This window comes from Arachis hypogaea, chromosome 3 (genome assembly GCF_003086295.3).
Source record: "Arachis hypogaea cultivar Tifrunner chromosome 3, arahy.Tifrunner.gnm2.J5K5, whole genome shotgun sequence".
Lineage (NCBI taxonomy): Eukaryota > Viridiplantae > Streptophyta > Magnoliopsida > Fabales > Fabaceae > Arachis > Arachis hypogaea.
In genome coordinates this window covers 109,622,403-109,645,248 of record NC_092038.1, presented here as the reverse complement: position 1 = coordinate 109,645,248, position 22,846 = coordinate 109,622,403, and the positions used below count along the sequence as shown (strand labels likewise).

Below are 22,846 nucleotides of genomic sequence, written 5' to 3'. Positions count from 1 at the left end.
ATAGTAGATAATTAGAATAAAGAAGTAATTTATTTTTTTCGAGTTCTTAATAATAAAAATTATAATTAACTACATGTGGTGGCAACATTTTTTGTTCTCTGAATGAATGCTTGAACAGTGCATAATTTTTATCTTGAATTTTATGAATATTGGCTCCTAAAAGAATGAGGAACACGAAAAATATTATTGATGATCTGAAAAATCATGAAATTGATTCTTGAAGCAAGAAAAAGCAGTGAAAAAAAAATTTGTTACAAGAAATCATTGGATCAAGAAAAGGAATAAAAGCCAACAGCCCTTAAAACCAAAAGGCAAGGCTGAAAAGGATCCAAGGCTTTGAGCATCAATGGATAGGAGGGCCCAAGGAAGTAATTCCAGGCCTAAGCGGCTAAATCAAGCTGTCCCTAACCATGTGCTTGTGGCATGCAGTCCCAAGTGAAAAGCTTGAGACTGAGTGGTTAAAGTCGTGATCCAAAGCAAAAAGAGTGTGCTTAAGAGCTCTGGACACCTCTAACTGGGGACTTTAGCAAAGCTGAGTCACAATCTGAAAAGGTTCACCCAGTCATGTGTCTGTGGCATTTATGTATCCGGTGGTAATACTAGAAAACAAAGTGCTTAGGGCCACGGCCAAGACTCATAAAGTAACTGTGTTCAAGAATCAACATACTACACTAGGAGAATCAATAATACTATCTAAATTCTGAGTTCCTATGGATGCCAATCATTCTGAATTTCAAAGGATAAAGGGAGATGCCAAAACTATTCAGAAACAAAAAGCTACAAGCCCCGCTCATCTAATAAGAATCTGAGCTCCACTTAAAAACTCTAAAATATTATTACTTCTTAATTTCTTTTAATCCTATTTTATTTATCTAGTTTCTTGAGGACAAGCAACAGTTTAAGTTTGGTGTTGTGATGAGCGGATATTTTATACGCTTTTTGAGGGTAATTTCATGTAGATTTTAGTATGTTTTAATTAGTTTTTAGTAGAATATTATTAGTTTTTAGGCAAAAATCATATTTCTGGACTTTACTATGAGTTTGTGTTTTTTTCTGTGATTTCAGGTAATTTCTGGCTGAAATTGAGGGAGCTGAGCAAAAATCTGAGTTAGGCTGAAAAAGGACTGCTAATGCTGTTGGATCCTGACCTCCCTGCACTCGGAATGAATTTTTTGGAGCTACAGGAGTCCAATTGGCACGCTCTCAACGGCGTTGGAAAGTAGACATCCAGGGCTTTCCAGCAATATATAATAGTCCATACTTTGCTCGAAGATAGACGACGTAACTTGGTGTTGAACGCCAAGTATATACTGCTGTCTGGAGTTAAACGCCAGAAACACGTCATGATCCGGAGCTAAACGCCCAAAACACGTTATAACTTGGAGTTCAACTCCAAGAAAAGCCTCAGCTCGTGGATAGCTTTAGTCTTAGCCCCAGCACACACCAAGTGGGCCCCAGAAGTGGATTTCTGCACCAATTATCTTAGTTCACTCATATTCTGTAAACCTAGGTTACTAGTTTACTATTTAAACAACTTTTAGAGACTTATCTTGTACCTCATGACATTTTCAGATCTGAATTATACACTCTTTGGCAGCATGAGTCTCTAAACTCCATTGTTGAGGGTGAGGAGCTCTGCAGCGTCTCGATGAATTAATGCAATTACTTTTGTTTTCCATTCAAACACGCTTGTTCTTATCTAAGATGTTCATTCGCGCTTAATTATGGAGAAGGTGATGATCCGTGACACTCATCACCTTCCTCAATCCATGAACGTGTACCTGACAACCACCTCCGTTCTACACCAGATTGAATGAGTATCTCTTAGATTCCTTAATTAGAATCTTCGTGGTATAAGCCGGATTGATGGCGGCATTCATGAGAATCCGGAAGGTCTAAACCTTGTCTGTGGTATTCCGAGTAGGATTCTGGGATTGAATGACTGTGACGAGCTTCAAACTTCTGAAGGTTGGGCGTTAGTGACAGACGCAAAAGAATCAATGGATTCTATTCCATCCTGATTGAGAACCGACAGATGATTAGCCGTGCTGTGACAGAGCATTTGGACCATTTTCACTGAGAGGATGGGAAGTAGCCATTGACAACGGTGACACCCTACATAGAGCTTTCCATGGAAGGAACCTTGCGTGTGGGAAAAGGATTTCAAGGAAAAGTTGAAATTCAGAGGACAAAGCATCTCCAAAACTCCAACATATTCTCCATTATTAAAGTAACAACTATTTATTTTATGCCCTTTTTACTTTATACGAGGCTAAAGAATCCTATTGGTATTCTAACTAAGATTAATAAAATAAACATAGCTTGCTTCAATCCAACAATCTCCGTGGGATTCGACCCTTACTCACGTAAGGTATTACTTGGACGACCCAGTGCACTTGCTGGTTAGTTGTGCGGATTGCAAAAAGTGTGATTGCAATTTCGTGCACCACCTGTTTATCAAACTTAAAACCATTTTGGAAAACCTTTGATTAATAAAATAGCACATCTTTCTGCAACCCATTGGGAGACGACCTGAGACTCATACTCCCAGTATTTTAATTCTAATTTCGTGACAACTCTTTTCTAAATTGACAAGTAGATTTTTGCTGGTTAAGAGCTGTACTTGCAACGCCATTTTTCTTAATAATTCTTAATCTGCCAATTTCCGCCACGTCAGCGCACATGCAGGCATTAATTGGAAGTTATTTGACACGGACTCGATTGAGACACCTTGTTAAATTGAATAAGTACTCAAATAAAAAATAGAACAGTTGTTCGAATGGAGAATCGAGCGGTTACACAAGTAGAGAAGTCGAAGACTTTCTCTAAGTGAGGAATTTATGGGTATCGTTCATGGACAAAAGAGCGGGAACAGTTACCTAAGAATTCGCATACAAGGCAGCGTCATGTAATTAATGGTCGGTTATGGAAGTGGCCTATAAATTTTAGTAAGTTTGAGAAAATAAGGGTTGGAACTTCTTATCAAAAATACACTCAAGCACACTCATATCCCAGCGAATTCCTATGTTTGTGTTCGAGTTTAATTTCTATAGGGTTTCTTCCACTGTCTTTACATTTCATTTACAATTCTTGCAAAAACTTTATCTTTCAAGCAAATTTATGTTTCAAACATTGTTTAATTTTCATGTTCAATTTACATTTCAGTACCTTTAATTTCCATGTCTAAAGTCCTTTGGTCCAATCGAAGGCATCTTTATCGCTTTCTTTAAATTTCAATGCAAACCTTTTCGATTTCAGACAATTTTACTTTTTGAATCCTTTGTTTTACACTTCTTTTACTCTTGCACTTTTTGAACTTATTTTCTGTTTTAATACTCGTTTAATTCGAGCGCCTTTGATGCATTTATAGAAAACTGATACCTACAAAAGAGAAGTTAGTTTCGCTTTCAGATCATTAGAATTGAACCACTGTCGATTTGCTAAAAATCGACAAAACACAAATATATAATATTCAAAGCCAGATTCAGATAAGATAAGAACATGAATTAGGGCTGTCATTGTATACAAGGATATTCATATGATGGACACTTGGTTTGTTGAATGGTTATAGCCATTACATCGTGTACATATCACAATGTCATAGGGTGGTCTTTTATTGGTATATATAGAGTTTAAATAAATTATAAGTTTAACTATTTACTCATTGGACCGCTTCAATATTTAATTACATCATGATACAAATGAGTACTGTGATGTAAGGTTATCGTCGGTTTAGAATTTTTACACAAAATAATTTCATCAAAGTATAGATTTAAACTGACAAATAATCTTTAATTAAAGTTTAATTTTGGTTGTTACAAGTTCAACCTAATAAAAATAATCGAGAGTATTACTCTCGGATGGTTCTTCTTAGAAATTGCAATCGAGTGCTCAATTATTGGTTATGAGTTTTACGGGGTGGATTAATGATAAGACAAAAAATTAAATGGCAAGAAATTTAAATGACAATAAAATAAATCAAACAACTAAGATGACAAATACTAAAGAGGCATTCATGGCAAGGATTGAGAATTAAGGTTTTCTATCCTAGTCATTAATCATAATACAATAATTCTCAAGAGCTAAACCTATTACGTTATCTTCGAATCGGAAGAAAGTCAAATATGTCTAGTTAACCCCAATCCATAAGTAGCATCAATGAAAACAAGATTAACTAATCATTCTAGATCACCAATCTAAATTGGATATTAATGACTCAAGATTGCCTAATTTCTCTTTTTAAGTCAAGAATGCTCAAAATCTACTCTAAAACTAAGCCAAGTATTTTATCAAACACTTGGTGTGCAATAAAAGAAAAGCATATTAAATTACAAAAATAATAAAATCTACTACTACCAAAGAAAAGTAAATAATAATAACAACTCAAATAAACATCAATAACATCAAAACAACAAATTGCATTAAATAAAATTAAAAGTAATAAGAGTGTTCATAAAACTAAAATAGCATAAATAAGAGATTAACAAAAGAAACTAAGAGACTAAAGACATTAGAACATGAAAATATAAATGAAACTACACTAAAACAAGAATTAAAGAGTGAAATTAAAGAGAAACTTAAACTAAGAACCCTAATTTCTAGAGAGAAGAGGAAGCTTCTCTCTCTAGAACTAACCTAAACATGTTTTTAACCTAATCTAATTGCTATCCCCCTCCTCCATCCTTCTTGAATTTGGCCTCTAATAGCTTTAGAAATGAGTTGGATTGGGTTCCAGTAAGTCCAAAAATCGCCCCAGCATGTTCCTTTAATGAGGTCACGTGACAAGTGTCACGTGTACACGTGGATCACGCATATGCGTGGCCTGACGAATTTCCTTCCTCACGCATACGCGTGAGGCATACGTATGCGTGCCCATGATTTCCACCAAATCCTCTTTTCTTCATGAATTCTCCATTTTGCATACTTTTTCTTCACTTCTTCAATCCAATCTTTGCCTTTTAAGCCTGAAATCACTAAACAAACACATCAAGGCATCAAATAGAATTAAAGAGAATTAAATTTAGCAAATTAAGGACTTAAAAAATATGTTTTCACTCTTAAGCACAATTTAGGAGAAATTCACAAAACCATGCAATTTCATTGAATAAATGTGAGAAAAGTTGATAAAATTTACTAAATTCAACACAAGATAAATCACAAAATTGAGGTTTATCAACCTCCCCACATTTAAACCAAGCATGTCCTCATGTTAAACCAAGAAAGATACAAAAAATAGATATCAACATTTATTCAATGCAAGTACTATCTACATGCAAATTATCTATATGCATATAACTATTCTAATTACTATCTATTTATATATAAACATATATATAGTCAAAGTAAATCAAATTTTCAAAAAAACATTTATGCACAATCAAGGGCCAAAATAATTATAACAAAATCAAATTCACAATTGAATTGAGTTATTCAAACGAATTTATAAACTTGCAAGATAAATAATGATCAAATATGGAAATATGGAATTGAGCAATTGAACCCTCACCGGATGTGCATATGCACTCTAATCGCTCAAAGTATTTAGGGTTAATCCACTCAATTCCATCCTAATTATATTTTCTAAAGTTTATTCTTCATCTAACCAATCAGCAAATATTTAATGTACATATGCAAATACTATGAGAACTTTTCAAGGTTGTAATGGGACTAAGGGTAAAGGTAAAGATATATATATGACCAAGTGAACTAAAATTTGAATCTTTGCTTAATCTAAATTCTCACCTAATACATACACAACCTACATACTTTTAATATCAAACTTAGCTACCCAAAATCTCGGTATTTGTTTTATCTTATATTCAGTTCATCACCAAACAAAATACAAAGATACTAATTTTTGTATTTCGATCCTTTGTGTTTTATTTTTAATGTCTTGTCTTGTCTTATTCTCAAAATCAAACCAAATGTATCCTTGATGATTACATCATATCATACTCTGAATTTGATATTAAGAACTAATTAAGACTTTAGTTTGTTGTTATGATTATGAACTTCAAATTAAATTATGCTTAAATTTTTATTTGATCAGATCATTAATTATTATTTATTTACATATATAAATAAAATTTTTAAATCAAATTATACTCTAAATTTAATTAAAATCATTAATTTATAATTAATTATAAGTTAAATAATATGTTTTCTAGCAATTCATGTTTTAAATTTAGTTCAGATTACTATTGTACAGTTAATTATAATTAAAATAGTGTATTTTAAATAAAATAATACTTTATCTTAAATAAAATAAAACTATACTTAACACGTAAATTAAAATTGAAATAGCATCCTTAACTTTAAATTAGATTTCTAATTTTTATTATAACAACAATATTTCAATAACTAATGAAATTGTAATTATTAACACTTAGTAAGTATTTAATTTAATTATAAATATAAATAATTGTCTAACTTTTTAAATTTAAATTAACTATTTAATTAATTCATATTTTTTAATATGATTTATTTTAGTATAACTATTTAAATTTATTTCTATTTAGATATATAAACTATAACTGATTCTTTAGTTTCTCTATTTCTATTATTGAAGGAAAAAAAGATCAAGTAAATTTATTGGCATAAATATTAATCTAAAATTATATTGATATTTTTAAATTTAGACCATATAATTTGAACCAACGGTTTAATTCAATACGGTTTAATACAATTAAAACCAAACCCAAATTTAGAAGCAAATCCTCCTTTAACTAAAGCATTTGATTTCGACACTTGCTAGAATCAGAGGAGGGACTTCAGCGGAAGACAGAAGCAATGTCTTCATTTAAGTGGTTATTTTTAAGGTGAAGGTGTGCTTTTTTTTGTTTACTTTGCTGAAAATTGTATGCTTTTCATCAATCTCAAGTATCAGACTATCTGTTATCATTATCATTGGTTCATTCTCATGTTTAGAAGATGAACCAAGTATTACAAACTAAATATAAGCACTTAATTTATTTGAAACGTAATGATTAAATTATCAATTGGGTTTGGTTGAAGTCTTTCTTTTTTAGCTGAGAATTTCATAAACTTTCTATAACTTCGTTTTCTTTTTCGGAACTTCAAGCCTAGTGTTATTTTGGAAACGCAAATAAATACATACAAGTAATACAAAATAAGATATTGAAACAGATTATCTACATTCTATTTTATCCTAAAAAATTTCATATATAATATATTAAATTACATCTGAGACTCAAGATATTTTTCTAGACAAGAGTACAATCATAAAATTCGAGAATAAATCTAATGGTGCAAAGATTATAACGTCCTTTATACTATACAAGTTTAATTATATCTCACTATCTCAGGATGCGCAACTCACCACATGTATGATTTATTCCAAAAAAAACTAACATTATTTTCCTTTATGCTTTGTTTGATGTTCATGCAAAGTTTTCAAGTCTCTGATGTCCATCTCAGATACCATTTCCAATACCAAATCTTCAAGCACATCTTCCTCCACTTCTTTCACAATATGTTCTATATCAACTTGGATATTTAGCCAAGATTCACTTCTTTCTAAGTCCTTTCCAACCAGCTGGTCTAATGTTATTTGTGATGGATGAGGCACAAAATGCAATTTAATCACTTCAGCAATCTCTTGAGCAAGAATTTTCTTTGCAAAATATGCTTGGAAGTGTGGATTTTTCCTTGCAATGTTAAATGGGAAACCACAATTCTGATATACTTCCATGAATGCTTGCATGACACAGTCAAGCAAGATTGCATTGCAAGAAAGTTGACCCATCGATCCTTTCAGTTCATCAAATGTGGATGGATCATGCATATCGGCTGATTCGCACTTCATCACGAGTTCATCCCATTTCAAGCCGAAAACCTTAACAATTTCCCTTGAGCAGTCCAACATGTCCTTGGAGGAGGCTAGATTGTTTGTTCCATTTAAGGAGGATCTTACAAGTTCTGCAAAATGGTTATCTTCGATTTGTTCGTGCACTGCTTGTACCAGATATTCATCTGCAATAATTCCTAAATCATGAACTGGCTTTGATAACAGAGAGAACAAGAAAGTAGAGTTGAATATATCTCTCGACAAATAAATAAATAAATAAAAATACCTGGTTGTAATGTGGAATGCTCAACAACAGATTCAGTCCTTTCTTCTATTCTTTCAGTGGAAAATGGGCTTGATGAAACAACTTTGGGTGGAAAGGACAGAATTTGGATCTCTGGATGTGAATCCTAATAAACATCGAATTTCATTATTCATATTAAGGATGAAAAATAAAAGATGTGAATAATTGATAGATGTAAGAAGATAGAACTTAGCATCTCTATGTCGTTTCAACGAGATTGTCAAAGACGTAAGAAGAAACTTACTTGAAAATGCTCAATTTCTCCGGTTGAATTTCTTTTATCCAAGTTGAGAGTTGGACTGTCATTATATCCATCATCTGATTCAGAAGAACACATCTTAATTTCTCTCTTAAATGGATCAAAACAAGATTTTATAAGCTTCTCAAAGCATATATATATATATATATATATATATATATATATATATATATATATAATTTGCCAATAAGGTTCAAATAAAAAGTTTTAGCATACCTCTAGGATTATCAGACTGTGCATGTAGATCGCCTCCAGGAAGACTCTCTTCGGTTCTAATATCAGTACCAAAAGGCTTCGACTTATCACTAAATGTCTTAATGGTATCTCTTGGTGCATTTTTATGTCCCAAAAATCTAATGGAACAACCATTTGCCCTTTCTTTTTGAAGCCCCAACTTGGTTCTATGGTCCATTTGATAGTTGTCCAAGTATCTCATCCCTTCAGTGATATAACCATGATTGTAGTACCTTTGCAAGCTTGATATGGACTCAAAGTTAGGAAGATGCTCCTTTCTCCTTACAGACAGACTTTTCCTATCTTTAACAGGCATGTTCAGTGTATTTTGCTCCGAAGGGCTGACTGAAGCATCACCTGTCATCCTATTGCAACTTTCGCTAACCGAAGCATCCTCCTCTCCTATGCACAATTCAGAATCTTTGAACCTTTTCTCATAAATTGAAGGGGAAGTCTCAAGTGAATTTCCCACACTTTTCAATTCTTTTAATATTTTGCCATCTTGCAAGAACTTGCAACCACAGGGATCATTTTCAGGCTTTCCATCAGTTTTCTGTTCTTTTCGCCTTGCTCTCATGACATATCTCAACTTCCTCTTTATATGACAAAGTGGAAAATGTGAAAACTTTGCATTTTGTGGATTATGAATCAAGCTTCGATGAGAATGCAGCCATGGACTATCAAATCTAGTGGCAGCAGAATTTTTCTCCTTATTTGTGGTAGGTTTCAGAACCACTATTTTGTCACGAAGTTCCAGCTCAATATTTGAACCGGAATCATGTCTATCAAAGGAAGATTTAACTGGCTTTCCAGATTTTCTTCCATTACTGTTTTGATATTTATTAACTTGAGAACTCTGTAAACCACTTATCTGTTTCACCAGCAGAGAGTTTGGATCTTGTAGAAGTTTTAGGAAAAGCTCTTTGTTTGAGTATAATATCTGTAAAGCATCCAAGAGTTGATCAGGTTGACATTCTGCACCTTGTTTGCTTAGATAGTTTTTATTGACAAATTTTGGATCAATAGTCATCTTTGTCACTTTATTTCCTTGATCTGCCGCCATCTGAGCATTCTCCACACAACTGACACTTTTACAACCATAATCTCTTCTTCTGGAATTTACCTGTAGTCAGAAGAACTCTTTCATCAGTGGTAATATAATTATAAATTAACATGCAACTCTAAAGCTTAATTCATAACTTTATGATGTATGAAACATTTTTCATGAAATTAGTTGCTGGATCCTCAATTTATGCATGATCAGAACTTACACCAATGTGAGGGTACATTTCATCAACTGCACTAAGCTCACTTGAGCTACTTCTGTTGCTTGTGTTTCCTGCATCTGAGATACAAAAAGCAGAAATGCCAGATTTTAGAGTAGCAAAGTTGTAGACATGTAGTTCCTCATCTTCAGGAAATTAAAAAATGAAATTATGTGCAAATTATAACTCTTACCAGTGCCATCTCTACTCAAATGCCTCGCACTGAAAACCAATTTTCTGCTGAAATGACCTCCAAGAAAATTAAAAATTCCGAACATTCGCGACGTGCATGTTTGGTCAACCAGAGGAGATGGTCTTCTCTCCATGCCAAAGAGAAAAACTTATTTCCAGCTATTATCTATCTGTGATCTTCACCCTAACTATAAGAAATGGGAAAATCCTGCGCAAAACTGAAATCAGTTTTCAAAGACCACATTTGACAAAAGCGATCAGAACTTTTTTACTTATATATTACAACTAATTCACCATGTTTTCCGAAATTAAGTAAAGGTGAATTCTCTAGATCGCATCATCTGATAGTGTGATAATAGGTTTTCCATTTTTTCATAACGAATTTACAAATCTATGCTGATATAAGTACAAAGTGAGAAACTAGCTAGCTGCATTAAGCCATATATAGCTCTTGCTACATGGCCAATTTCTCTTCATATAATCATATTATACTAACAGAAAGTTTCAGTAAATTTTAACCCTTAATTTTAATTATATATATTTTTTCATAATTAAAATCAACCGTTAAAAATGACTAAAATATTAGTGTATTGATATACTCAAAAAGTTTTCCTATATTATACTCCCGTGTCCAATAATTGAGTCACTATGCACTTTAATTATAATAATATAATAATATATTTCAGAGAGAGAGAGAGAGGGAGGGAGAGAGACAGTTAAAGATAGTACCTGGATATTGGAGAAGAACAAGAGTATCAAAATGCAATACCTCACCAGAATGAAGAAGAGATTGAATGCGGAAATATGTGAAACACAGACACGGATAAAAAGGGAAAGGGAATTGTTGGACAGAGGAGCAAGACATGTGCAATTGTGTAATGTGTGCACAATGTTACATAATAATAATACATATATAAATAGTCAATGATATTAAGATAAGGACATTTAATAACGTGACAATGACTGGTAAATTGTAAAATAAACAGTTTGTTAGGCAAGAAGAAAACTTTCAACTCAAGCTAACTTTTTCATTCCCACCTCTCTCTTTCTAAATCCAAACCCACTCTTCTTTCTTCTCATCCCTTCAAAATTCACCTTTCTCTCATCTCAATCTTCACGCACTCTTTTTTGCGTTGGCCCATTGTTCATTTGTTGAGTCCAGCTATGCGGTTTCTCAAAATGTATGGAAACGTTGTCGTTTTTAAGGAATCTTCCCTCTTCCATGTTTTTGAGTGAACTCTTTAGTTTCGATAAGACATTTTCGTTGTTCGGACTTTGGATCATCATATCATTGGTCCATGGCTGCCACAATTATCAAGATTGGCCCCCGCAGCCATCTATGATTGGAATTTCGTGTTTTGTGCATAGAAGTTAGATTAAGTTCTTTTAAAATGTCTGCTCAAAAGAAAATTATTTTTTTTGGTGACTAAAAGAAAATTATTTTAAAAATGAGAGAAATAGTACGGTAATATAATGTAGGATTAATTACTTTTAAATTAAGATAATGAAGTTTAAAATTATAAATTTAATGACGATTAATCTCTTTTATCACTTTATCAATCTATTCACTTTAATCTAAACTCATGGAAGTTTGTTATAATTTTTTTAAAAATAAAAAAAAGGAGTAACGCATTAATTACTTATTACTAATCATATATTACTTGGAAGTTGGAATTTTTTTGCGATAACGTCGCTATTCTGTTATGACTGCAAAGCTTGTTATGATATTTTAATTTCTATTTATTTATCTTATAATGTGGTTATCTTCCTTACACAAGTGCAATTTTCTTTCCACGTTTAATCAACCTCACAAATTCTCTTTCGAAATTAAATACGAGGAAAAGTAATTGAGTATGATACTATTTTTTTTATGTACATATATACAATGTGTGGTTGGTCAAGAGCTTACGTCGTTTATTAATGTGAAATGCATATGCGTAGCATAATGCATTCGTGGTACAATTTTGCCAATTGCATTGCACTCTACGCGATCCACACACATTTAGGGGCGACTATATCTGTCAATTAGTATAAATAAATGAGATCGAGATATGTTTGGTGTCTAATTTTTTTTTTAAACATCATTCTTAATATATGTACTTATACAGTTATACCCAAAAAATATACTATTTCTATAATTTGAATCTGAAACCATTTTTTGAAGAAACAAAGTATTTTAGGGTCAGTTTGTATAAATAATTTAATTAAATTTTTTTTTATAAAAATTTATATTAAAAATACTTTATAAATAAGAACAATAAAATAGTTTTTGAAAAGGAGAACTTCAAAAGTTCTTAAACAATTTTTCAAAAAATTAAAAACATATTTAAAAAACTATACCAAATAATATTAACGTGACTTTTCCTTTATTATAATCATACATATTAAACAATAAAAATGTCAAATAATAGATACGCCATAGTGAATTAATGATAATTAACGTAAAAGGACCAGGAATCAAAGGAAGGAGAATATTAGACAATGTACACTGCTCAAAGCTGCTACAACTACTGAACTACCATACAATGCATATGCATCTGCGGCAACGATACAAATTCAGCAGTCAAAATGATATGATAATGCGGGAATCGCGTCACTTGTTTTACTAATACCTAAGTATATAATTAATTAAGTCCAGTTCAAGGAACCAAATTACGCCAAAGCTGGGTACAATAATTTAGAATATCTTCGATCGGTAGAAGCTTGATTACAGGTAGTAGAGTATAAATACAGTATACAAATAAAAGTATGATACACGCAACAGATTATAAAATCATGCTATCTATGTGTACGAATGGCAGAAAACAACAGACATCGTGTACCTGTTTAAAAATTGTCAAAATTATAATGGTCTGCAACATTACGCAACATAAAGAATAACAAATCAGAAGGCCAAGGCTACCTTTTGGATAAACTTTGGCTGCGAATAATTGAGTAGTTATAAATGAACGAAATGAGTGAGATTATACTTTGATTAGGACTTGATTATACCTCTGCAGATTATTTTGGCTGTTGACAAGAAAGGCCCCTGTGGACTGCCAGGACTTTTTGTGTTTGGAATCAACCTGACCAGCAGTACCCTTTCAATAATCAGGCTTGTTTGCTTCTTGTAAAAGTATGTACTAACCTTGTAGCAAGGTTAACTCGTGAGTCTAAGTAAACTCGTGGAATTAACCTAGACTCGACTCGTGAGTTAACTCGTAAATTTGTATTACAAAATTTTTTCAAAATATATATACACTTAAATCTAGCCATTTAAAATTAACAATATCAAATTTAAAGCACATAATAAATTAAAGTAGTAGCATAAATTATAACTAGTATTTTAGAATACAAATTCAAATCCCTTACAATTATATTTATGCAATTAGTACAACATACAACGCACACAACTAAAAGATCTAAACTTCTAATAAAATTAAATTGAAATCCTCCAATATCTTTATCTTTCATGACATCAATAACATCTTCATCGTCTTCATCAAAATCTTCATTTATCATTTTCTTTAAGCAACATTCTCAAACATTTGGTACCTCAAATAATCAAATTACCAAAGTTGTCCCTAAATGAACACTATATCCCTAATTTAGTTATCAACTATAAGTTGTTTTTAACGGTTAATTTTTTATGTTATCCCTAAATAACAACCATGAACATTGAAGTTGAACCATAATCAAAGCACTATAGTTTACTAACTGTCTAAATTTTTAAACTACATAAAAGGCAAGCAATAAAATTTAGAAAAAAAAAATACTTGAATGGAACAAAAGCACAACACTTAGCTGCGAGCTTGGAATGGCCGACAAAGAACCAGCACAAAACCGAGTAAGAGATGCAGCACAATTGTGCTTGTGTAGTGCAGAGATGGAGTCACGATGCAAACGCAAAGAGTGAGAAATGGTGAGCAACAGCAAAGCACAATAGAGGTAAGAGGCACGGGCCAACAACGATAGCACAGTGGAATTATACACGAATGGTGGATGAATGAACAAACGATGCACGAACAAACAACGGTAGCGTGACGAACTGCAGAGTCGCAGAGGACATGATAAATAGTGGCAATGAGACAAACGAACCAGCGTGGTGGATGGTAGAGGTTTGAAGCAAAACCTAGCTATGGTAAGAAGCAGAGCACTGAGAGGTGAGAGTAGAGAGTGACGTAGGACTGTTCTAGGACACAAGCAACCGACGGTGAATGACGACGAGGATTGAAGTGTGAGAAAACAATAGAGAGGGAGAGAACTGAGAGAAGAGTGATTAGAGATTTAGTCATTTAGGGTTATGTGTTATTGGGTTAGCATAACATATAACGTTATTCTTTTTTTTTTTGTCCAAATGACGTCATTTTTAGCCAAAACCGGCACCCAAAGCAAACTCGCAATTCGATCTCCCGAGTTTATATGAGTTCACTCAAGTCTACCTGAGTCTACTAAAAAAATGAGTTTATGTCCGAGTTAACTCGATTCCACTACCTAAACTTGTGAACTCGTACGAGTTTACAAGTTAACTCGAGAATTTGACAACAATGTCTTATAGTTATTTGTTTCCCTTGATTTTTTGTAATTTTGACATAGTGCCGAATTAAATTGTATCAAGATTTCAATTTAAAGAACAAATATGACTCTTCTTAAAAGAGTGGACTCGACTCGGAATTTACTCGGAATTTACTTAATATATGTGTCGAATGATCACTTGCAAGAAATACATATAAAAGACTTAGTAAAATTGTGACAAATAATGTAAAGAATTACAATAAAAGAATATATATATATGTATATAATAAATAAAAACTTTAAATAAATAGGAAAGAGAAATAAAAAATAAAAGAAAAATAGAACTCTTGAAGAAAAGAAGATAAATATTCAAAGAAAAAAAAACAAAGGAAATAAATTTAAAAAGTTGAATTCAGACATTCATAAGCACTTATATTCTATGGTTCTTCTTGGTGTCAGTGTGACTTGGATTTTGTAAAATTTTGTATGATGATGAAGTGCTTAGGTTGAAGTCCTTTAACCTTTCCAAAATTTTTCTATTTATAGATTATAAGGGTGGACTTCAAAATACTTCTCTCTTACGATCTAGCTTCCCTTTTTTTTCTCAGGTTCTCACAACCTACGACCTTGTCTTAACTGAGAAGAACCTTCTTCTCCAAAGTGGACACCCCACGTGTAAATTCCTAGAAATTAATAAATTAATTATTATTCAAAAAAAATTAGAAAAATTAAATTTTATAATTTAAGAAAGTAAAAATAATTAAAATACGAATTTTAATATTAATTTTAAATTTTTAGTCCAAAACCGAACTAATAGATTAAACCGGCTAAATCGGACCTATATTAGGCCCAAGCCCAACCAACAAAACCACATCACACTTAAATGAAATCTCCATTTTTTTCATTCATTCAGCAAATACACGTTGAAGAGAGAAGGGCGCTCAAGGAACCAAAAACCTAAATCCCCAAATTTCAGTTCCTAAATTCAATTCTACGTAACTTTTAATTCAGAGCTCTGATTGACGAACCGTCAGTGGTCACGCATTTGTTTTAGAATTTTCTTTGAAACCATCCGAACAAAGTGGTATGAAATTTGAGATTTTGTGCCCAATTTTTACCCTCTTCAATTTCGTGATTTTGGGTATTATATGTTGAGGAATTTGGTATTCTTGATGATTTAGGTATACTCTAGTGATGAAAAATTATTGAGTTTCGTATAAATCATCTGTGGATAAGGTGAGAAATTTATATTCCTTTGACTTTTATAAGGCTAGGCATTGAAATTGTGGCTATATATAAAATTATGTGGTATTAGATTGAAATCATATGAAATTAGAGTCAAAGTGGTGATTTAAAGTTGTTGTGGATGTAAGCTAGTTTAGTTGACGTGAAGACCTTGAGGCTTGTGGAGAAGAGAATTTTTGGCATTTGTGGCTTAGGGTGGAATCGGCCAAGGTATGATTTTTGTTTCTCGTAGTTAATTTATAATTTTGTGTGAAAACTTAGGCTAGATGCTACATGATAAGCTTGAATGTGTTGAATTGTTAAACTTTATGGGTTATATGTATCTATGTATGTGATGAGTAATATGGATATATAAGATGTATATATAATGGTGGTGTATGATGTGTATAATGGAATTATTATGTATATATATGTGAATTTAGTTGAAATTTTGTTGATGATAATAATGTGATATGAGCCTTGATGATGGTTGGTGAGGTTGTGATTCATAATGAGTATGACGACGAGTAGGAGAAATTTTGGGCCGAAGGCCGACACTGGTGAGTCCGGGTAGGTACGGTAAATGAAGCTTGGTGTGATTGTGTTGGATTAAAAATTTTTCAGTGTATTGATGAAATTGTATGTTGAGATGATGAGAGGTGTTTCAAAAATATGTGAATATAATTTTTGGAGCTGTGGGGCTGTTTTAATTGTAAAGCAATTGGTTTGAAATTGAGGATTTCGAAAATGGAGGTTTTGGACTCTTTCGGTAAAAACATATTTTTAACCAACTTTGGCGAACCATAACTTGAGCCTCGCATTTTGGATTTGAGTGGACTTTGTTTCAAATTGAAGATAATTTTAAGAGTTTTAAAACGGTTTAAAGATTGTGGAAATTGGAGTTTTGTAGAGGATTTTATGGACGTCGAAAGTTAGGTTCAAAAAGTTGAATTTGGCTAAGTTGCAGAAAACCAGGATTTCTGGTGTGCGTGTGTACACACGCTATCGTGTGCACGCATGGTCCAGAGCATGTGGATAAGCTCATGCGTACGCACGAGGGGGTGTCCGTATGCACACCCTAGGAATTTTGCAAATTGTACGTACGAACACTATGATGCATACGCACAGGCATGGGAAGTTCGTTTGGTGATGCGTATGCACACATTAAGAAAGTTGGTGGTGCGTGCACACACATGCATGATGCATACGCACGATGCCTTATTTTACACAAAAGTTCTATTTTTATTGTTTGACCTTCCCAGCAAGCTCGTAAATCTCCAAAACCACTGCTTTGATGGAAATTCACAATGTTGGTACTATTAATCATTCCTCTAATTTTTCAAACCTCTAAAAATTTTGTTTAAGGTTTAATAGCTAGGTTTTAGGCTACAGAATAAGGGTAAATGTATTGATGGAGCTAGTTTTGGTATCAAAGGGGATTTGAGAAGTGAATAATGGACTTGATGAAATGTTATAAATGATGAATGAGACATGATTGAGAATGAATATGATGAATGAGACATGATTCACAATTATTGCTGATGAGTATGTTTATAATTTCTCTCTGGTTGTATGGTGACAGGGCACTTATTCCCTCTAATGGTGACAGGACACTCTCCCTCTAACGGTCAACCGACGTGCTGAAATATTTGTGCACAGCAGAGAGACAATGTCCGAGTTAGCTACTAGACATGTCAGGTTTCACTGTATAACTGTTAGATGAGCTCATCAGCCATAGGACAGGCATACATCATGTAAATTTGTATGTTTTGCTTGAGTGTGCATTATTTTGGTTTGCTTATCTGCTACTTATTCTACTTGCCGTAATTACATCCTATCTGTGCTTTCTTTGTTTGTCTTGTATGTCTTTACAATTGAGAGTTTCCTCATGCTGGCGGAGGTGACGCTGAGGATAGTTCGGTTTGGATTGACAGAAGGTGAAGAGCTAGATTAGAACTAAAATCCACAAATAGATTCCCGAATTTCTAGTTTAATATACTTCTTTAAGTTTAAATCTGAGTGTCGAAGTTCTATGATTGCCTCTAGCTTTCTCAGGACCTTATATATTACCTATGTTGGCACCTTTACCATGCTGAGAACCCTCGGTTCTCATTTCATACATATGTTGTCGTTTTTCAGATGCAAGTCGAGAGGCATCTCGCTGAGCGTCTGCAGATCTCCTAAGCAAGCAAAGTTCTATTTTGGGTGTTGTGTTTTGTACTTATGCTATGTATATATGTATATATATTTTTCTCTGTATATATTTTATGTTTGACCTTCTTAGAGGTGGCTTGGAGAAATAGGTTGTCAGTTTTCTGTTTTGGGATATTTTGGGTTGTATATATATGTATTATACCCCGGCCGGCCTTGGCTTCGCAGGTCCAGTCTAGAACTTGATATTTTGTATCTTTTGATATCCTGCTCTTTATGTATATAAGCTTTATACTTTCTTTTCTATCTGGCTATCTGTTTACGTGTATGATGCGCTTTTTCTTTTCCGGTTTTTTGCTTAAGCTTTTCTTCAAGGCTCCTAGTTACGAATTCTTTCAACTATATATATATATATATATATATATATATATATATATATGTATATGTATATATATATATATGTATATGTATATATATATACATATATATATATAAACTCTTAAAAGTCGTAATACCTCACCATCTCTGTTCTACGGCTTAAGCATAAGGCTTTGTATGGTAAGGTGTTACACCATGTCTTTGCTTTTACCTTGGTCTCCAAACTTTACGTTCTGTATAGTGCTACCAGATAAAATCATGTGCAATTATCAAATTTCAACCTAGGTCCTTCTCGACTCGACTCTTTTCATAGTCGATATTCTGCTCTATCATGGTCGAGTTTTCAATCAATTAAAATTTTGTATTAACAAATTGCCCCTTAAAACTTATCATTTTTAGAAAAATGATAAGTTTTACATGCCATGTCCTGATCATGTGCTACTTTTCAAATTCAGAATTTGAAAAGACAGTTACACAGTTTTTAAAATGGCACGTGCATTTTTTTGGGAATACACAACGTTCCATATGGACTTTGATGAGCCTTTCATTGTTTCTTTAATTTCAAATCCTCTTAAAGGTATTATTACTTTGTTGATCCCTATTTATTTTTATCATTTCTCATTTTTCTCAAAAAATTTCTTTCCTCTCTGAGATTTCTTTCAACCATTTCCATGGATTCTCAATCAACCCATCAACAATCTGCTTCACCCTCTAGTACTACTGTGTTTTCCACCTCTACAACCACTGCCGCCACGGTTACTTCCTCTATTGTTCTGTCAACCATGGCTGCTGCATCTGGTGTGGCTACCGCAATCAATGAATCTTCTCAACGACATGAGGACGAAGATGTTGTTCAAATCATTCCTCCTCCTCCATTGTTAGCGAATGTGTCCTAATTTTATAATGATGATGGAAGCCTAAGAGCCCCCAATCTAAACATTGAGACCACAGAGCTATGGAGAAGCCATGTATTCCTTTCTTTTAAGGTTACTGGTGTCTTATATTCATTTCTAAGGCCTCTTTTCACCTAAGAACAAATTACATCCATTTCTTCCTTCTTTCCATCCCCACCTGAGCATTTCTAAGGCTTCTTACTTTCTTAGTCGAGTATTTAGAACTGTTCCTCCAAAAGAGTCTAGTTCTCTACTTTCGACATGGATGTTGAGATTAGCTACTACTTACAAAATCATATGAAAATATGTAGGAATTTCTTCATCTCTTAAGCTAGCCACCTTTGACCTATCATATACTCCACCTCTCTTAAGAGCTAGCTTGTATTTCTGGTGTCCTACTACTAATAATTTTCATTTTTTTTATGGGATGATAGGTTTCACTCTGATGGAGATATTTGCCTTGAATGGTATGCCTTTTGAAGGAGAATGTGGATCATCAGTCACTGAGTATCCTAATGATGAATTTGGCATCAATTTTTGAAAAAGAGGGAGGTATTTTCAAAAATTAGAGAGGGAAGAGTAGTTAGGTGGTTTTGAAAAAGATAAGAAACAAACAAAAAGTCAAATAGTTAGTTGAAAAAGATTTGAAAATTAATTTTGAAAAGATAAGAAGATAAGAAGTTAGAAAAGATATTTTAAAATTAAATTTTTGAAAAAGATAAAATTTTGAAAAAAGATATGATATAAAAGATAAGATAAAAAGATATGATTAAAAAGATATGGTTAAAAAATATTTAATTTTTAAAATTAAAATTAATTACTTAACTAACAAGAAACTAAAAGATAAGATTCTAGAATTTAAAGATTGAACCTTTCTTAACAAGAAAGTAACAAACTTCAAATTTTTGAACCAATCACATTAGTTGTTAGTTAAGTTTCGAAAATTTTGAAATAAAATTAAGAAAAGATTTTGAAAATAATTTTTGAAATTTTCGAAAATCATGAAAGAAAAATGAAAAAGATTTGAATTTTGAAAAAGTTTTAAAAAGATAAGATTTTTAAATTCTGAAAATTTGACTTGACTTATAGAACTAACTAATTTTAAAAATTTTTGACTAAGTCAACCCAAATTTTTGAAATTTTGAGAGAAAAAAGGAAAAGATATTTTTTTATTTTTGAATTTTTAATGATAAGAGAGAAAAACACAAATATGACCCAAAACATGAAAATTTTGGATCAAAACCAATGATGCATGCAAGAACACTATGAATGTCAAGATGAACACCAAGAACACTTTGAAGATCATGATGAACATCAAGAACATATTTTTGAAAAAAATTTTGATGCAAAGAAAACATGCAAGACACCAAACTTAGAAATCTTTAATGTTTAGACAATATGAATGCAAAGATGCACATGAAAAACAATAAAAGACACAAAACAAGAAAACATCAAGATCAAATAAGAAGACTTACCAAGAACAACTTGACGATCATGAAGAATACTATGAATGCATGAATTTTCAAAAATTGCAAGAACAAAATGAATATGCAATTGTCACCAAACTTAAAATATGACACAAGATTCAAACAAGAAACATAAAAATATTTTTTATTTTTATAATTTTATTATTTTTTTGTATTTTATTTTATATTTTTCGAAAAACATATAGGAAAAAGGAAGTAATGAATTCAAAGTCCTCAATCAAAATCCTATGAATTAGACATGTCTTAATAGCCAGCCAAGCTAAAACATGTTATATGAAACTCTAGAATTCATTCTTGAAAACTCTGAAAATTTTCGAAAATAGGTGATAAATTTTGAACAATATTTTGAAAAATATTTATTTTTTTTAAAACATTTTGAAAAGAAAATAAAAAGAAAATTACCTAATCTGAGCAACAAGATGAACCGTTAGTTGTCCAAACTCGAACAATCCCCGACAACAGCACCAAAAACTTGGTGGACGAAATTGTGATTCATACTTAAATTGTTGTTCGAAATTGATTGTCCCAGGTAATGGCCCCAAAGACTTGGTGCTCAATACCATGGTCTAAACATAATTTCACAACTTCGCTCAACTAACCAGCAAGTGTACTGGGTCGTCCAAGTAATAAACCTTACGTGAGTAAGGGTCGATCCCACAGAGATTGTTGGTATGAAGCAAGCTATGGTCATCTTGTAAATCTCAGTCAGGCGGATAATAAATGGTAATGGACTTTTTGAATAATAATAATAAATAAACTAAAAATAAAGATAGAAATACTTATGTAGATCATTGATGGGAATTTCAGATAGGCGTATGAAGATGCTGTGCTCCTTCAGAATCTCTGCTTTCCAACTGCCTTCATCCAATCCTTCTTACTCCTTTCCATGGAAAGCTGTATGTAGGGCATCACCGTTATCAATGGCTACATCCCATCCTCTCAGTGAAAAAGGTCCAAATGCTCTGTCACGGCACGGCTAATCATCTGTTGGTTCTCGATCATGTTGGAATATAATCCCTTGATTCTTTTGTTTTTGTCATCACGCCCAACAATCGCGAGTTTGAAGCTCGTCACAGTCTTTCAATCCCGAAATCCTACTCGGAATATCACAGACAAGGTTTAGACTTTCCGGATTCTCATGAATGCCACCATCAATTCTAGCTTATACCACGAAGACTCTGATCTCATAGAATGGAAGGCTTGGTTGTCAAGCGAGGGCAACCATGCGTCGTGCATCAGGAATCCAAGAGATACACACTTTAGCTTTCGCTTGTAGAACGGAAGTGGTTGTCAGGCACGTGTTCATAGGGACGGATGATGATGAGTGTCACGGATCATCACATCCATCAGGTTGAAGTACGAGTAGTATCTTAGAACAGAAATAAGATTGAAATTGAATAAAAGATAGTAGTAATTGCATTAAAACTCGAGGTACAGCAGAGCTCCACACCCTTAATCAATGGTGTGTAGAAACTCCACCGTTGAAAAATACATAAGTGATGAAGGTTCAGGCATGGCCGAATGGCCAGCCCCCAAAACGTGATCACAGGATCAAAAATACAATTCAAGATCCAGGATCGGTCAAAAGACCAAATGGTCAAAGACACTGAATACAATAGTAAAATGTTCTATTTATACTAGACTAGCTACTAGGGTTTACAGAAATAAGTAATTGATGCAGAAATCCACTTCCTGGGCCCACTTGGTGTGTGCTTGGGCTGAACTTGAGCTTTACACGTGCAGAGGCTTCGCTTCTCTTGGAGTTGAACGCCAAGTTGTAACGTGTTTTTGGCGTTCAACTCTGGTTCGTGACGTGTTTCTGGCGTTTGACTCCAGAATGCAACATGGAACTGGCGTTGAGCGCCAGTTTACGTCATCTAATCACAAATAAAGTATGGACTATTATATATTGCTGGAAAGCTCTGGATGTCTACTTTCCAACGCCGTTAAGAGCGCGCCATTTGAAGTTCTATAGCTCCAGAAAATCCATTTCGAGTGCAGGGAGATCATAATCCAATAGCATCAGCAGTCCTTTGTCAGCCTCCTTATCAGAGTTTTGCTCAGGTCCCTCAATTTCAGCCAAAAATTACCTAAAATCACAGAAAAACACACAAACTCATAGTAAAGTCCAGAAATATGAATTTAGCATAAAAACTAA

The 22,846-nt window shown here is 33.0% G+C and overlaps 1 protein-coding gene across 2 annotated transcripts; it reads right to left on the bottom strand.

Annotated features, from left to right (window-relative positions):
• Nucleotides 1–7,161: 7,161 nt before the first annotated feature.
• LOC112790887 (uncharacterized) lies at nucleotides 7,162–11,318 on the bottom strand. Of its 2 annotated transcripts, XM_025833501.3 has the most exons (7): nucleotides 10,791–11,237; nucleotides 10,063–10,269; nucleotides 9,876–9,949; nucleotides 8,587–9,727; nucleotides 8,356–8,429; nucleotides 8,094–8,217; nucleotides 7,162–7,992 (listed from the first exon to the last, which is right to left on the bottom strand). In XM_025833501.3, exons 2-7 carry the CDS (start codon nucleotides 10,193–10,195, stop codon nucleotides 7,373–7,375), a joined length of 2,166 nt encoding a protein of 721 aa, XP_025689286.1. In that variant the 5' UTR covers nucleotides 10,196–10,269; nucleotides 10,791–11,237; the 3' UTR covers nucleotides 7,162–7,372. The 2 variants fall into 2 exon arrangements, with proteins under 2 accessions (XP_025689286.1, XP_025689287.1); XM_025833502.3 differs by having other exon boundaries at nucleotides 10,063–11,318.
• Between the last annotated feature and the right edge of the window lie 11,528 nt (nucleotides 11,319–22,846).